The 18846-nt window shown below is 33.9% G+C and overlaps 1 protein-coding gene across 3 annotated transcripts; it reads left to right on the plus strand.

The window, feature by feature from the left end:
* Positions 1-1060: 1060 nt before the first annotated feature.
* Positions 1061-12508, plus strand: LOC106464082 (ubiquitin carboxyl-terminal hydrolase 7-like). 3 transcript variants are annotated; one of them, XM_013924194.2, is made up of 2 exons: positions 1061-1138; positions 9615-12508. In XM_013924194.2, the coding sequence occupies exon 2, from the start codon at positions 9715-9717 to the stop codon at positions 11923-11925; it is 2211 nt and encodes a 736-aa protein (XP_013779648.1). In that variant the 5' UTR covers positions 1061-1138; positions 9615-9714; the 3' UTR covers positions 11926-12508. The 3 variants fall into 3 exon arrangements, with proteins under 3 accessions (XP_013779648.1, XP_022247459.1, XP_022247458.1); XM_022391751.1 differs by having other exon boundaries at positions 1138-1215; XM_022391750.1 differs by lacking the exon at positions 1061-1138 and adding an exon at positions 1149-1379.
* Positions 12509-18846: the final 6338 nt, after the last annotated feature.

Below are 18846 nucleotides of genomic sequence, written 5' to 3' on the forward strand. Positions count from 1 at the left end.
CCTTACCGCGTCACGTTTTCCCCTCTTATATATACCAGCCTACCCTACTAGTAAATACTAGACCATTCGCTAAGATACGGGATAGTTCTAGAAACAAGAGAGCGTGAGAATTGTCACGTGATCTCGATGACGCAACACCTCCATTAAATGCTCCCACAAGTATGAACCATTTTTAACTGTCATAGGTTGTTTAGGCCTATGTTTCATTCCATGTCAAAATCAACTGGCTTCTTCAAAGTGTCGCGATAACTCTCAACACACTTTACGTTTTACAAAATATCGCATATATATAAAATCTACCCGTGTTCTAGATATTTCTAAAACTAACTTATACTTAACGTCATATTACATCTTCAACAACCCGCAGCTTCTTCTAGCTAAGAAATAAATTACAACATTGAAAATATAGCTTACAATAATACCCATTGACCACTGTTTTACTAAAAGATCACTGGGCCTTTTCATAATTTTGTCAATAACACATTGATGTAGCTTCTTCATTTTCGGTCAAATCAAATTTATTTACATTTCATGATAGTAAATATAGCACAAAATATAAAGAATATATAAACAAAACTTGGATACAAACTGAAATTTTTGAAATGTTAAGAGACCTTAATAAGAGTGAGAGAGATATACATATGAATGTAGTACGCGGTGGAGGTTTATAAGAATTAACTTCTATATGTATGTCCCACATTTGAAGTGCCCTCAGTCTGCTGACTTATAACGATAGAAACACGGTTTCGATACCCATGGTGGAAAGAGCATAGACGACTCATTGTGTAGCTTTGTGTTTAACAACAAGCAAACACATGTGAAATAAAATTAGAAATATAGAGAAAATAATTATTAGTACACGTATTCAGATTTGGGTGTTCAAGCCCACATATCTCAAATTTTATATTACCTTTCAGGATAAACACTAATTTTATGGTTTATCTATATTTTATTAATTTAATAATTTGGGACAGTAATTAAAGTCATTGTTGTGTTTAAAGAATAAACTATGTTTCGTGAAACTAAATACATGAGTAAATAATTTGTCTTATATTTAAAGGTGTTGTCTCTGTAAAGATGGCGCTTAGGAGTCAACGCGGACATCGCCCGGTAACAGAAAGTGCTTTTAAGCCTAAAAGTAAGTAAAATTGAGTTAAAGGTAAATCACTTCATTAAAGTTGGATTGTATAAAGTGACAGGGGATTTGCAAAGTTGGTTAGTAATATTTTGAAAATTATAACGAGTTTTGTACCGCAGTGACTTTTTTCTAAGATGGGAATAGACGAAGTTTTAAAGTTTCTGATTTATGAATCTGTTTGGCAATATGCTTTGTTTTTCCCATTGGACGTATGGACGAAGTTGGCTCTTAAGAAAATCAGGTAATGTTATTATTGTTTAATTTTAGTGTCGGTGCTAGGCTTAGGCGTTTTCAAATTATTGTTGCCCTGTCTCTTCAACAACAAGGTTAAGTAGTTTAGGAATTAAATTTAGAGATGTGTTGTTCGTTATCGATTCCTTCTCTCGGAACAACTCATTTAATCAGTATGCCTATGAACAGTATGGTGAATCATGGAAATCCGGTTAGTTCCGTTTGAATCGATTCTTTTGATTTATCCGATTAAAAAACATTGAAACAAACTAGTTAACTACGTGAAGACTGGTGTAACCAATCTAATAACATAAAACCTATCAAGTGATTTAGAAACTTTAATGGAGTACGATAATCATTCTAAAATTTCGAACTTACAAAGTTAAATCTACAAACGAAAATTCACATCACACACACACACACACACATATATATATGTATTATATACATTCAAAATAATTACTATTAAATATTATCATTTATTAGTAATACTACTACTAATAGTATCATTATTTATTTATTTAAAAACAAGTGATAATGTTAAAAGGTAGAAACGTTATGTTTTGTGTTTTTATTATTTTAAATAAAAGTTAATACCCATATTATTACCCGTCTACCAATACTATATATTTACTTCAAGTGGATTCCTCGTCATTGTTTATTATATATAACTAACCGATATTTGTTTAGTGCTTGAGAAATATTGAATTGCTTGTATTTTGTGTTGTACTTATGACAAAAAATTTGAAATTTGATATATCGTTTTACTATTGTGATATTCTCTTTTTCCATTTTAGTGACTAAAATTGAATTTCAGTACCTTTAATAGTTCCCTTTAAACCTGTGTAATCAATGAAAGCATCCTGCTTTGGTAAAATTCAACTTTTTATGGTGGGGGACCTGTAAATCCAACTGGTAGAACTTAATGCACCTGACAAATATGATAGGGCTCTCATCAGCTAAACTTATAAATTGAAAAAGGTGAGGGGATGAAAAAGTTAAAAATATGTACACAAACAAAGATGTTTAATATTATTAGAGATGATACATTTGGGTTATCATAATTTGAATTATAAGAATAATTTGGATGGAAATAACCTTAACAGTGTCATGAAAGAAAGGGGTTTTGGTGTAATGGTTGATCAATCTCATAAGCCACCTAAGCAGTGTTGTATCTACACAAATATTGAATACAAGTCTAAAGAGATTATAATTTCATTGTATAGGTCACTGGTTGGGCCACATTTGGAGTATTGTGTTCAGTCTTGGGCTGTTTACCTTAAGAAGGGACATTGAATTGTTGGAAAGGGTTCAGAGGAAGGTTACTAGAATGGTGCCTTGGATGGAGGGTTTGTCATATGAGGAGAGATTAAGATATTTGATAGATTGTTTAGTAATTGATGATATTTAGTTGAATAGTATAAAGGACAATGTTTTGAAAGTCTTCTGCCTTTCGTCTTCAGGGCAGTGTGTATATAGTGTTGTTGGCTTTTATAGTATTCTAGTGGATTATGGAGGGAATATTATGATTGGTTGGTTTATCCCTGTTCTTGATTGGTAGCCACAGGTTACTCACCTCTAATCAGAATCTCTGTGTAGTGAAGGTTTATTGTGTTAATGGAAAAGGATTCTTTAATTTTACTTGTCTTCCAAAATTTGTCTGTGTCGATGATTTTAGTTTTTTCTCAGTTTATTTTGTGTCCGGTTGACATGGTATGTACTGCAATGGCCGAGTTTTGTGTTTTCATGAGTCTTGTACTGCCTTTAAGTTCATTTATTCTTGTGGTGAGCCTTCTTCCCATTTCTCCAATGTATGTTTTGTTGCAGGCACATGGAATTTCATAAATGATGTTTTTGTGTTTCTTATTAGTAGGTTTCTGTTTGTTTTTCACTAGAATGAATCTTAATGTCTTGTAAGATATCCATCAAATGTCTATGTTAAATTTCTTTGCTATGCATTTGAGTTTTTCACTGAAATTTTGCATAATACTCTGCCTAACCAATTTATCAAAGAATACCTAAAGAGCTGTTATGAACCAGCTTCTATCAAGAAGATCAACATCTACAACAAGAACCTTACTAAGCTTGCACATTGCTCTAATAACCTGACCTTTCTACTATGCTGCAGAGATTTGAACATCATCCCAGACTTTCTGATACTCAAAGAAACTACTTTTGCCAGAACTACAAAGATAAAAAAAATTATCGACAATACCAGCAGGCACCTCCTAAGATTACATATAGAAGAACATAAGACATAAGAAGCACCGCCTAACTAAGACAACTGAAACACAACATCCAACCTAGAAAGCATCAAGAAGAAACAAGTCCAAAATTCAACAGAAAGATAACCCTAGGACTATAAACATAGTTCACAATTACAGTTCGAGAAAACTAAGTGATACAGAAAACAAGATTCTTAACCTAGGTCTAAGCTTCACCATACAACTTAGCACAGTTCTAACTGTGTAAATAACTGCAACCTCAGAATCTGCTGCATAAAACGTCCCGAAACCTGTGATTGAGCAATTCCAACACCAAACTTACACCATCCTCAGGAATGCCAAGAAACCAAAATCAAACATCACTAAACAAAAATGCAGTGTACTGAACCATCTAAAATGGGACAACACAATCAAGTTTCTACCAACAGACAAAGGAAACAGTATTGTCATCTTAGACATCAAAGATTATGACTCAAAGATCAAGCAGTTACTAGACAAACACCAATACAAAAAGATCACCAATAACCCTACAGAAAAGACATAGAGACTTCTCAATAGAACACTGAACCAACTTAAGAACCAAAACTTAATCAATGAAAAGCTAGACAAAAACTTAAGAACCAATGACAATTTCCTCATCAGTGCTATAAACTCACTTTGTCATCAATTAGTTACCTTCTTGGTACCTATCCTATCTCCACAACTAGGGAATACCAAACATCACATTCACAATTCAAAAGATTTCATACACACCAGATCACAGGATATTCTGGTCAGTTTTGATGTCACAGACCTATTTACCAGTGTTCCAACTTCAGAAACCCTTCAATACACCAGACAATGACTGCCACACAGAACTGACATGAAGATAGACACCATCATGGAACTGAGGATTATTTGCCTACAATTAAATTATTTCCAATACTATAACAAGGAATTCTATGAACAAACAGTTGGTCTAGCCATGGGATCACCAATCCTAGCAGATATTTTCATGGAAGACTTTGAGAAAAGAGCCCTTTCATCCACACACATAAAACCAAGTTTCTACAGAAGTTATGTTGATGACATCTTCGTTATCTGGCCCCACAGTTATGGGAACTTACCAACCTTCTTAGAACATCTTAATTATATAGACAAAAGAATCCACTTCACCATGGAAATAGAGGAAAAAAAAGAGCCTACCATTTCTTGAACTACTTATCGACAGATAAGAGAAAAACCACTGCAACTGTATATAGAAAACCCACCCACACAAATATATACCTACACTTCCAGTCCTATCATCCAACCTTGATAAAATATGGTATATTCCAATGCCTAAATAAGAGAGCAGAAAACATTTGCAAATAGACATCCATAGAAACAGAATGCCAAAAGATCCTAGGGTACTTTAAACAGAACTGTTACACAAGAAGAGTTAGAAGGGATCTGACTGAGGTGTTTAAGATTGTAGAGGGAATTGATAGTGTTGATGCATCATCTTTTTACATACTTAATGACAATAATAGTAGGAATAGGGGACACAAATATAAATTTTGGCAAGGTAGGAGTCATTTTGATCTAAGACAGTTTTATTTTTCTAACATGGTGGTTGGCTTCTGGAATGGGTTGCCTTCAGATGTAGTGGGGCATTAAATTTAAGTGAGTTTAAGAGAAAGGTTAATAACTATATGAATGATAAAGGCTGGCTTTAAGATGATTATTATTTTTTAATACATAATAGTTTAGTTTAGAGGATGGGATAGTCATGATGGACCAATAGGCCCCTTGTTGTCCCTAAATGTTATGTTATACAGTGCTGTGCAATAATAGACACTATAGGAAGAAAAAGCTTATGTAATCAATAACACTATTAACAATGTTGTGAAGGAAAAGACATGGTTTAATGCAACAAATATGATATGTCTGAGCCTTTTACTGTCAACCCTGTAATATGCAAGGAATTCAATTGACTGTTATTGGGAGAAGGGCTGGGTTGTGATGTTTATAGATGGTTTACTTTTTTATTCATTTTTACCAGATACAGCTAATAAGTTTTTGTGAGGTTGTTAACTAGTTTGCATTGTGATTTTTTCTTTAAGATTTTTATTTCAATCTTTTGTCAACCTATATTTCATATTTAAGAAGCACATTTACTGAGTAAATCAACTTTACAATTGTATATCTAGTAATTTTCTGTTTAAGTAACCCTTTGTAACCAAGTGCTTCAGCCTAGATGTGTTTCAGCTTATCAAATGAACAAATCTTGAATCAGCTCATAAATTGAACTGAATCAAACTGCATTTCCCTGACAATAATACCTTGATATCAGTATGATAATGTAAGCAGTACCAGGGGTATAGCTGGAGCCTTAATTATATGTAACCATTCATAGCAGAGGGCCTTGAGGGACATTTACTAAATGCCAAAAATTTGCATTTACGATGTCTGAGTCACTTTACAGGAGACTGGATGGTTGCATTGGGTTATTCCTTTTTTTTACATTTTTGCATCAAAATATTCCATGTTGAACTAATAAATACTGTTTGATAGAAGTAAATGGTGAACTTTAAAGCTTTCAAATCAAACAGAAAAAAAGGAAAATATGTAACTGATTTTTGGCCCTTGCATTATACAGGAAGCCTTGCTCTTGAGCATCTAATGATGAACAAAGTTAATGATCTAAGAAAATAACTCATTTTTAATCTTTAAATTTATAAACAATTTAATATTATCAGAGGAAATCTAATTTACATATTTTATGAATTTATCATGTTCCTCAACATCACCTTCTTAAACTGCCATAACTTTAACGTTGTTTGTGTTATAATACTTACGACTGTAAAATATTTCTAATAAAATGGACAGAATTATGCATAAATGTTGGTTGTGTGTGTATCATCTTTGCTATCCTACAAAATTGGTGTGTCTCTAATTAGTTGTCCCCTAGTGGGACATTGGCAAGCTTACACTCTTCCATCACTAAAACCTGGTGTTTAGTTTCCAGTGGTTGACACATCAGATAGCCCAGTGTGTTTTTGCGCTAAGTCAAACTAATTCTAGTTAGTTAATACTTATTTTTTTAAACTTCTGCTTCGATACTGTACATTACCTCTTCTCACATAAATAGCTATTCTCATTCAGTGCTGCCATATATATGCAAAAGAATTGTTTGCATGCCACAAGCCTTGAGCTCCCATCTACCTTACAATCAATTGGTTCAAATGCATCTCGCATGCCAATAATCGTGTGACAAATCTCCACCAATAAGAGTGCGACACAATCTCCTGATGCATGTTACTCCTATTCAACTCTACCGAACTATCACTTCTTGTTTGGCAGTACTCATGTGAAGTTTAGTGCTCATTGAATTTAATCAACTTCAAGATTTATTTTTTTTAGTTACTATTCCAAAGTTAATGGCTTTTCAGATAACTTATTGTCCTAGTTTTTCATATTTTTTTCCCATTAAACACTTGTGGACTTTGGGTCAGTTTGCCTTGGCCTGCCATCAGGCTGATTGACCATTTCGTGACTTTCAACAGTTAGAATAAATCTTGTCCGTGTGGGGAGTGGACCCTGATCATCCTTTTCGTTTAACCCACGCCTAATTTTCCCACTTTTGTCTTACCTTACTTACTCTCCTACTGTACTTGTCTACTATCCATCCCCTTTCTGAGGCAGTCCACAGAGATCCTAAGAGTTTTTTGAGGGATTATCTCTCCCTGATACCTCCACCTTGGCATATTTGTCTTCTTTGGCTCTAGCCTTACACACACATGGTTTCTCTGTTGTTGGGATCTCCTGGGGAAGGACACAGCCTTGTCCCAGGTTCATTTACTGCCTCCTTATCTCCAGGACTTACGTATGGCTCTTTTTTCTTTAGTGGGATGATTTTATTAATATTCCTGAGACTTTGGAATCCTGTGTGGAGTCTGTGCACACTACCCCTTATTTTTTGGTGGATTGTTTGTTGCATTCTGAGCCTAGACATGCCTCTATTACTGTTTTCTGTCCAGCTTCTTTTCAGCCTTTACCTGTTCTTCCCTCCAGGGTTTCCTCATCTCATTGTTTTATCATCCATGCCACTCCGTGTCAAGTTCTTCTGATTGCTCCTTACTGACTGGCACAACTGTGGTTCCCGCAGCTCCTCCAGCTCTGATCTGCTCCTCCGTTACCTTACTCCATCCCTTCTACGTCAACCTTGTTCATTGGCTTTCATTCATCTCTTCCTATCCTTCATTTTCACACCTGTTTTTTTATCTGGTCCCTGGCAAGGAGATTCAGTTTGTCCCAAAGGGTAGTTTCTTTTTTAGCTTGTTCCATTTGCCTTGCCTCTAGGTATGTTTATCAACTTAAGTGGAACGTTTTTGTTGTTTGTCTTCGGATCAGGGGTTTTCAACAGCTGGACCTACGGTTCTTCATGTTATGGATTTCCTCACTTGACTCTGTGATCAGGGATCTCCTGTCTCCTCAATCATGGGTTATTGGACTGCCTTATCTCACACTTTTTGTTTTTCCCTTGCACCGGTCCCTCCAACTACTGTATTGGAAGTTACAATTTTTTTACACTGAAAATATGTATCTGATAGGTACTTACCTCCTCTCACATTTCCCAGCCTTCTTCCCCACAGAAAACCGGTGCTAATTTGGTAGAATTGAATAGAGAGAATCACCTATTAGGAAAGTGTCACACTCTTATTGATGGAGGGTTGTTCACAAGATGATTTATGTACAAGATGCATTTGAACCAGTTGATTGTAAGATACATGGGAGCTCAAGGCATGTGGCACGTGAAAACGTTTTTTTCCATATAGAGGGCAGCACTGAACAAGAATATCTAGTTATGTGAGAAAAGGTAAGTACCTTTGAAAATATATTTTCAGTATAGGAAAATTATAACTTTCAATTAGTTGATTACACAGGCCTGAGAATTCAAACTTCATAAAAGTTGTTTTGGTTTTAATAATGGATTTTCCATAATTCAGTTATGCAAATTTCAAAAATAATATTAATTTTTTCTATCAATTAAGGATTTTATACAAATTAGGAAGAAAAACTCTTCCTTAGATCAAATTATTATGTTTGTTAACAAAAATACAAGCAAACTGAAGAAAAGTGGAAAACATTTGTCAAATGAATATGCATGCTCATTTATCCTGATTTTTTTTTTGAAATCTACATCTTTTAGTCTCAAACATGGTTGCCCTTTCAGCCATGGGGCATTGTAATGTGACAGTCAATCTCACTATTCAATGGTAAAAGAATAGCCCAAGAGTTGGCAGTGGGTGGTGATGACTAGCTGCCTTCCCTCTTGTCTTTCATTGCTAAATTAGGGACGGCTAGTGCAGATAGCCCTTGTGTAAAATTCAAAACAATCCAAACCAATGATCAAAGTTATGAGTTGTAGTTTAGCAACCAAACTGTAGATTTAATAGCATAAAATTTATTGGCCTATTTATAAATGTACAGATTATTGATTAAATTTCCTGTTGTGAAGATTTGTCTACCTGAAAAAAAAAATCATCTAGACTGTAATTTAGGAATAGTGAATAATTAAAAAAAAGAATAATATTTGGAAATGCTAATTTCAGTTAGTCGGTTATTTTCATGATATTAATCGATTTAATAATAATTTAGATTGATTATTTATTTTAAATGAGAATAATAATCTTTGTTCAAAGGTAATTGACTATATTGATTAATAGAGTTAATTGCCCATCTCTAACCATATCCATACTTTCCTGAATAGAACTTGAATTCCCAAAATGCCTCTGGTAAAGATTATGGAGTTTTGTTTATAATCACTATGTAAGTTTTTATTAAACCAACTTATTAACAACAAAGTGTACTAGTATTTTTAATGTTTTTATTTTTTTGGCTTTATCTTATGCTTAACTTCTGTATTAGTAATTTCAGATTTTAAATACATGATTGTATTTCATATAATATAATACAACAATTTACCAATTTTCATAATTGTAGTATCTTATTGTTCCAAGAACTTATGAATGATTTTTTTAATGATGTATTTACAGCACAGCAGAACAACAGCAGCATGTATGGAGATCTCAAGCCCAAATTCTGTTGGTTCTTAGTGTGGTGATTTTAGTTTGGAGACACGTTTTACCATTTCTCATGTTGTTGTTAGCCTTTGGAGCTTACTTGTCTGGGAACAATCTGACTCTGAAAGAAGCTGTTATTCATAGTCTCAGATGTTTCTCAATATGGTGGTGGTATGGATTGAGCATACTTAGCACATACATAGTTTCTACTTGGTTTTGGTGTGTTTTTATCATTGGAGATGGTATTACATACATATATGATAGAATACTTGGAAACTTTGAATCATCAGTACTGGAAGGTTACTTGTCTGGTTTACTAATAGATATTAAACATGTAATGTTTTTTATGGTGAAAAAAGTCTCTGACTTTGGAAAGAAAACATGGGCTTCAATTGTGTTTTGGGCAGATATTTTTCATTCCAGTCCTTGGGAAGAACACTTGTCACCTGATGAACAACCAGCATCTGAGATCACTGCCAGACCAAGTCAAAATAATGCTTCATCAGATACAAAGAGAATATTTGGTCAAGCTCAATGTGAAGTAGCCCAGCAGAAGGCTACTTTATTAACCACTCAACAGCTGGAAACCTCATATAAATCACCAACAAACTTTGAAGAGTTGTCTCTTTGTTCTGAATCACAGAAGAAATATCAATTGCAAAATGTTGATGTGATGTCAAAATTTGTCCCTGTGTTGGATTTTGCACATAATCTTTGGACTAAGACATGTGATCTATTTAAAAATAATTTCAACCAAATACCTTCTAGAAGTCAACCTTCTTTTAAGGGAACATATCCTCCTGGATTAAAAAACAGAGGACAAAACTTGTGTTTCTTGAATTCTGTTCTTCAGTGTTTTTTTAGATCTCCAAATCTGTGGCCAAATCTACAGTTTTCTTTAACTGATGAGGTTATATCAGCCATACATTTACCTGAGTGTGATCAGACATTTTTAATGTCTTTCAGAGATCTTATGCTTGCTGTTCTTATTCATTCTCCTACCTTAAAACTTCAAATTCAGTTCTGTGAAGCTGTTAGTTCTCTTGCACCCTCCTTAGTAAACCCTTCAATGAGTTGCCAGCACCAGGTGCAACAAGATGCTGTAGAGTTTCTGATGTGGCTTATCAATAAACTTCACCAAACTCTAAGCAGCAAAGCTCAATATCTCCATCTTCCTTCCAAAATTAGCTCTGTGAGACCAAGTCTAAAAGAAATGAAAAATGGACATTCACTTACCTGCTCTCCTAGCTTTCAAGAAAAAGTGTGGAAACAATTATGTTTTTCAGGTGTCATCACTCATTTTACCAATAAAGATTTAAGAGAAATTGGCCAAAAAACTGACCTAGATTGGCTAATCTATAAAAGACAGAACTCATCACCAATTGACAGCCAGTTTGTTGGACAAGCAGCAGAATTTCATCAATGTCTGAAGTGCTATAAGACATCCTTTACCAGCCAAGTATACAACATCCTGGCTTTGCCTCTTTCACTCAAATTCAAGAATGGTAGTCAGAGCTTAACCCTGCCAGAACTTCTTGAGGCTTTTACTCAAGTTGAGGAATTAGTGGAGTCTAAAGATCTGAGATGTACTTGTGAAATAAATTCAAAAGAAACACCTCAGCTTACTCACAGTTATAAACATTCAAGCCCTTTAACACCTTGTGGGTTTGGATTTACCCCACCATTCATACAGAGAGCTTTTAAGGCTAAAACTTCCACACCAGTAACTTTCCCCATTAGATTTGCTTCAAGGGCATGTTCTTCAACACCATACCCAACCGCATCACCATTAAGCAGCCTTCTCCAGAGTCCAATTTTGCCAGCACCACCAACTAATCAGTGTTTCAAACTCCAGTCCACTCAGTGGCTGAAAAGAACACTACTGTGTCGTTCACCTCCGTGCCTTAACATCCAGTTATTAAGGTTCCAATATGATACAGCTAAAGGAGTGCCTTGCAAATTATCTTACCCTGTGGAAGTGCCACTATTCAATATGTTTGTTCCTGTAGTAAATGGTTCTAATTCCATTCTTGATACATCAATTAAAACCCATAAGTCTCAGGAATATGAACTATATGGATTGGTCTTGCACTTAGGAGCACATTCTACAGCATATGGGCACTATGTAGCTTATGCACAAGAACATGACACAACTGGCAAACCTGTTTGGTTCAGATTTGATGATGAGGTTGTGACAGAAGTGAAAAACATGTCGATGGAACTGGACAGAAGAGAAGTGCAGGAAAATGTATACCTTCTTTTTTATAAACAATGCAGTGTTTGAAAAACCAATCTATAAAAATATTATTTTAGTGGTATTTGAAATACAAAGAAAACTGTCAAATAATACCATGGATAATTACTAATTGGTTAGTTTCTCTGTCACAAATGTGGTAGTTGACATGGTTTTTTCTACAGAAAAACATTTTTTAAACACATATTTTTTATTTGTATATAGATATCATACAAGCATAATTTTAATGTAATTACACATATTGTCATTTCATCATCTTAAAAAATCCTAAATTTTAGTTTGTAAATGTATAAGAATAATAAATATTCATGTGACTGTTTTAAAAATGTTGTAATAAATAAATTTGTACTGACATTTTATTGCAATTTTACTCTCTTTTTAAATGGCCTAAATATATATGTTGTACAGTGAGTGGACAGTGGAAGAAAAACCTGATAGTTTTAAGCTGTGACACATTTTCACCTTATCTTAAACTTTTATTGATTGGTATTATTTTTCTTATAATGCATTACTTACAATCCTTAGTTTTATACATAACAAAAATATGGAGTTATACTAGTATAGTACACTGATGTTTAATAATGAAGATGGTTGATAAAACATTAAACATTTTATTTACAAGGTTCAAATGCTTTGGAATAACTTATTCCATCTTAAGTGAAATCTGAAAATTGTGTTACAAAGATGATTATTACTAAAATTATAATATAATAACATAATCATTAGTTTACTTAGTTATTAAGGAAAACGGTAAATGGACAGATGAAACGTCCATACAGAACAGCTGAATTAAATGTGAAAATTTAGAACAATATTAGATCTAAAGAGCTTTGTGAGTTGTTAAGGGTCAGGTGGTCTTTAACTATGAGTAGACTTTTTTAATGTAGGAGTCAAGGTCTGAGGTGATGAAAGAGAGAGAAATTATTAAATGAAATATTGTGACCTGTGGTTTCAGGATGTGGCTGGGTTTAAGTAGTGGATGGTTGGTTCTGTTAGATACTTCAAAATGTTCACAGACTAGTTTTTTAAGTGGCATTTTGTTTTGCCAATGTATGTGACCTTACAGTTACTGCACGTATATTTGTACACGAACCATGAACGTACTTGATTTTTGTACTGAAATAAGTGTTTAATACGGAGGTTAGGTCTGTATATTATTTTAAGCTGAATTTGAGGGTAGAAGTTTTTTTATTAGGGAAGAGAGTTGTTTTATCCTTCAATTTACCACTTTTCTTAATAACTAAGTAAACTAATGATTATGTTATTATATTATAATTTTAGTAATAATCATCTTTGTAAAACAATTTTCAGATTTTGCTGAAGATGGAATAAGTTACTCCAAAACGTTTGAACCTTGTAAATACAATGTTTTATCAACCATATTCATCTTCATTATTAAACTTTGGTTTCCCCATCATGAATCCATTGCTAGTACACTGATACTTAATAAAACCAAACTAATTAAGAAACAACATTGTTTCAGGTTTTTGTATGCTCATTATTCTACTGAAATGGAAATTATTATTAGTGTGGGAATTCATATAAAATACTTTCACAATTTCAAGTCTTGATCACTTGTTAAAAGTAGTATTTAAAGGTGGTGGGTTTTGTAATTCCTGTAAAGGATTTTTAATGTAAGCATTTTTATAACAAAGTATTGTAAAATATTTACATAGAAACTTGAAGGTATATAATTGAAAAAGAGTCACTAAATATTTCTCAAATGTATTAATATTTTTGAAGAGGTGTTATAACTTATACATATTGCTTTTCAGACTAAAAGCTGAAAAATAACATCTAATCAAACTTAATTTAAAGTTTTACATTCCTGAAATCCAGGGTTTATTTCTCCATGATGGAGAAAGCAAATATAGCCCATTATGTAACTTTGGGCTAAAAAAACAGTGGAGAATTATGGGGCTGAATTAGAAGATTTATATTCCACATACACGTTTTAAAGAATTACTCTGTAAATTCATATTCTCTGAAGGATTTTTCTTAAAATAGCTATCATGTACCTGTATGGCCATGTAACCATTACAGAGAATTACTATTTTTTGTACTGGTTAATAAAGACACTATGAATGATGTTGGTGATAAGCCTTATTGGCATCAGGTTTTCATGTTTATAACCTGATATTCTTATCTTTATAAATAGAACTACTTAATTTTTAGGTTAATTTTTTTCATCTGTAATTAAATATACCACATTTATCAGTTACTCAAAGAATTCAGTGCCTGCTATACTGTGTTCATGTATAATTCAGAGATAGGTGGAATATAACAACTGGATCACTCAGGTTCATTTCTCACTAAAATATAAAGAAAAATAAGCAAGTGCATTGGTGTCTGTAATGTTATTTTTCAAAGCTAATGAAATGTGCACTTACTCTAGAACACAGTTGTAACCATTACTCTCAGGTGGACTATGGGTAAGCATTGAATTAAAATGTTTACTTTGATATATTCTTTGCAATCCAGAACAAGAAAAGTAAGATTTTCATAATTCTGGTTGTTTTTTTATCAGTATCTTTTTTTTTTATAAAGCCAGCATGATTTATGCATTATGGAACACAGTACTGAAATAAACTGAGAATGAATTTGGTATTTTTAGTCCTAAAGTAATTATAAAAATAGCTAGTTTTGGATGGCAATTCTCATGAAGAGTCTGAGAAGAGTTTATAATAAATTTGTTGTGTTTGTATATCCCCAGAGCATTGATATTTTAAAAATTGTGAATAAACCACTTTTTGGGGGGAGAAATCATACCTACTGCCATTTATTTTAAACCCATCAGACCCTCTAAATGTTTTAAAAATCAGGAAGAAAACAGTACCAGGTAAAAAATAAGTCTTAAAATTTGTAGCTAATTCATTTTTAGTGATTACATCTTTGGCATTTTGACTAATTAGTACTAGTTATATAGCCAGGATTATTTGTTATATTTTCTAAGTTAAATTCCCAGTTTCAATAGTCATAGTTGTAAATTGCCAATAAGCTTGTAAAGTTTTAAGGTGACATAAAGACTGGGTGTATTCATGATGTTTTTTGAATATCTCATTCAATTATGAAGATATCTTTTAAAAATGAGCAATCTGACAAAAAAAAAAGCTAACCTTTCTTCTGGTGCACTGTTTCTGAAATCCAGTAATAAGTAAATGGTGGTTTCAGTTCTAAACAAAAAGTAATGTTTTGCAAAAAAGCAGCAGTTCACCTTATTATTAACAAGGTTGTGTTAACTAGCTGAAAGCTATCCCAAAATGTTTACTAATTTTGGCTAGTATAGTATTAAAGTATCCATTACAATTGAGTTTTCCTTCCCAAGGCCTTGATGGCTTGTGATGGAATTGTCATTTTCACACTGATATTCTTCTTTTTCATTTGTATTTCTGTTGTGATCCAGATCATCTCCTCTGCCTGTTTCATGCTCTCTGATGTTAACTTGCATGCATGTCTTTCTTCCTTGATTCCAGTTCCCATTTCCTTTTCCATTGGAATCCTTCTTCCAACTGTAACCTTTCTGGTTGGATTTTCCAACTCATTTGGTTGGTTTCTTCTTCCTTGTCTTCAGTTTTCCATCATATTTTCATTGTCTCCCCCTACTCTGGATACCAATTGTTGCCCATTGACATACTACACACTTTAGTTCCACTTTTGAGTATGCAGGTTTTCATTTATTTCCTTCTCCTACAGTGGTCCTATCTTCATATAGGATCCCACTCTAGTAAGTGATACCTGTTCAGGTATACTTTTCTGCTGAGGAACTCCCATCCTACTGCCTCCTAGATGTTAGTTCCAAAGTGGTCTGGTTTTGGATGAAAGTTGGATCAGCCACCAAAATCTGCACTACAACACCCACCATTGAGATGGAGTGTTCCGCAAGACTTGCTAGTAGGTTCATCCTCACAGTATATTGCATTAAAAATATGCCCATCCCAGACCATACCAACTCATGGACTATCATGAGTAAAGCAGGGAAGGGATTGTTGCCCATCCCTCCATTCCTGGTTATATACACTAGGTTCAGCCTGTTTTCAAAAATAGGGTTCCTCAGTCACCCATTGTACTTTCTCTGGTGTTGTGTTCCCCCAGACATCACACCACACTACCCCCCCCCCCACATCTTCTAGAGGAATACGGGAGTTCTTAACACTTTCCAGCTTCTAGCCGCTGGGTGTGCTCAATCCCACTTAGTTGAGACTAAGGTAGTAGTGTTCTCCCAGTGTAGATGGTGTGTACTCTCCTCCTACTGTAGACCTGATTTACAATTCCAGATGCCACCTGGTGATGAACTGGACGATTCCACCACACGCAGTTCACCCATCTGGTTGGGAACCTTCCTTCCTACAATCACCTGGGTGTGCTGGTGTTGGCCAGAGCTGGACTAGTCACCTTAAGTTCTCACACATGTGGTTGGGCTGGGACCCTCCTCCAACCATGGACTGAATGATACATTCCCAATGCCACATGGTTTTAGACTGGAGTTGACCCTCCATGTTGCATTCCACCTTTCTACCATCACCTGAGTGGCTGGTGTTGGTTGTGTAGTGTACTAGCACACATGTGCTGACCTGGGTTTTTGGAAAGGAAATCCTCTTTCCCTTCTGATTCCTCGGTCAGAGGTGAAGATGGTCTGGATGATCCATTTCTGGTGCTGCCTTGTTTTGGACTGGAGTTGACCCACCAGTTATGGTCTGCTGGGCCCTAGCCACTCTTCACCATTGGGCATGTCCAAGTTTCTTTTGGATGTGCTTCTTTTTCTGCCTGCTTAGTGGCACATATCTTCACTATGGGTGAGGATTATACTTGTTAGATATGTGGTGCAATTCGCCATGGGTCTGTACATCTACATAGAGATGTCACACTCCGTGGTGCTCATCTAGGTAAATTTTCACCAGTACTCCCACCATTTCAATGTGGGATTCTAGCTATTACTTCAGAAGAGGTAAGTTATTGTATCAGAAGTTAACATTTTCCTACATTGAAAATGTATTTCTCACAAATATTTACTTCAGTGCTTCTGTTTGGCCTAATCTTGAAGTGAAGATTGGGTTCAACAGTACAGAGGGAGTCGGCTGCACTAGGACTGTCTGTTGCACTCCAGTTGGTGGATGTAGGTGGGAGCACAAGGGTAGTGGCAATAAAAAAATTGTGCATGTAGAGGGCAGTAGTTGTCAAGAAAAGCTATTATGTTCACACAATGTGTGTAATCCCATTTTCTAATGACTTGCATTACATATATATTTGGTAAATTGGATTCCAATTTTTGTACATCTGAAGCAGACAGGAATGAAAAAGTATTGGGAGTTCAGATGATAGAATACTAAAAATACTCATGGAATCTCATTCCGATAAACTTTAGTTGATAAGTGACTCAAAGTTTTGTTGGTATCCCACATCTGAATTTAAGGATGAAAAAGTGTTCAAATACCATAGCTATGATGGGTGTCCTAAGGTAGGGTGTTTAGGCTCAAGAAACTTTATCTATAATAAAGATTTCTTGAATGAGAAATTGTGTGAGGTGATACTCCTTCATTTTTGTTTTACAAACTTTTTCATCCATTATTTTTTGAGATTGTTTATACATAATGCTGGTCCACACCCTGTTAGAGGTAAATGTAACACTACTCTCACAGCGATACAAAATGACCAACACTGAGTGTTGCTGAAGTCTTTGTCACAGTAGCTATAGTCATATGTAAATCAGTCAATCACATGTTTTATCAATAGCAAATAATCATCCTGTGTTGAATTGTAATATTGTCATATGGTAGAAGAAAAAGAGATCTTAGAATGTGTAAGTCAGGCTCTTGAGCAGTTTTAGAATGGATATTGCTTGAAACTTACTTAGGGTTTATATGTGTTGTTTGTTAGTTTTGTATTATTAAGTAAATTTTATCTTTCTGCTTATTTTAAGTTTGGAGTTCTGTTGTACTACTTTTTAAAGTCTGGTTCTAACAAACTCTAAATACATTCTGTTCAACTTGTATAGTTCTAATAAATACTGTTTGTTTTTTAAGGATCATGGTTTTAACATTTTGATTATTATTAGTGGAGAATAAAATATGTTTCAGTTGTAACAAGTATTAATTCTAGTTTATATGCCTCATTTTAGTGGTTTTTTCGAGTCAACACTACACGCTCCTTTAGTCAGAAAGTACTTTCTCAAAATTAAAAATCAGTATTCATAAATTTATTGTCATTCTTATTCTTATTTTTGTATTGACAAAATTCCTTAATTAATTCAATGAACAATAATATCATACACATTGATAATAAACTGCGAGCTGTAAATGTAGTGTAGTTAGAGTACTTGAAAAGTAAAATTGTATAAAAATTTCATTATGACATTGTATAACTGGTTTAATTCAACTGTAATGCTGACATATCACTGTGCATGAAAAAAAATATTAGTTGTATATTAATGAATTATCTTTATTTTAAATATAACTTGATCATTAACCAAGTAATTTAGCATGTTTATGAAATAAAGTCATTTCATTATGAAGGAACTGTTGACTGAAGTATTTGACTCATAATAACACAAAAATGATGTAAGCTCTGATGAAGATTAGAAGCTAAAATGCCAGCTAACAGAATGTTGTTTCTGGAGTTATATGTCATTGTTTGTGTAGTTTTACTAGTAAAGTAACTTCATTCTTTGGAGATAAAACATGAAGTAACTTCAACAATTTTCCATAATATTTCCAATTTACATTGAATATAAAAAAACTATCGACTGTAACATTATTTTTAAAGGCCTGTCAAACTGTGGTAGTCTTCAGAGAAGTTTAAAGCTGACAAACTTTGATCTCCCAGATTACTTATTTTTTTCACAGCTAATGTAATAAAAGAATCCAGTATTGATTTTTTCCAAATTAGTGTTTTACATTTCTTTAATTACTTTAGAAAAGAGTTAAGCAATAAACATGGAAAAATCAAAACAATGTC

This window comes from Limulus polyphemus, unplaced genomic scaffold, assembly GCF_000517525.1.
Source record: "Limulus polyphemus unplaced genomic scaffold, Limulus_polyphemus-2.1.2 Scaffold1558, whole genome shotgun sequence".
Classification (NCBI taxonomy): domain Eukaryota; kingdom Metazoa; phylum Arthropoda; class Merostomata; order Xiphosura; family Limulidae; genus Limulus; species Limulus polyphemus.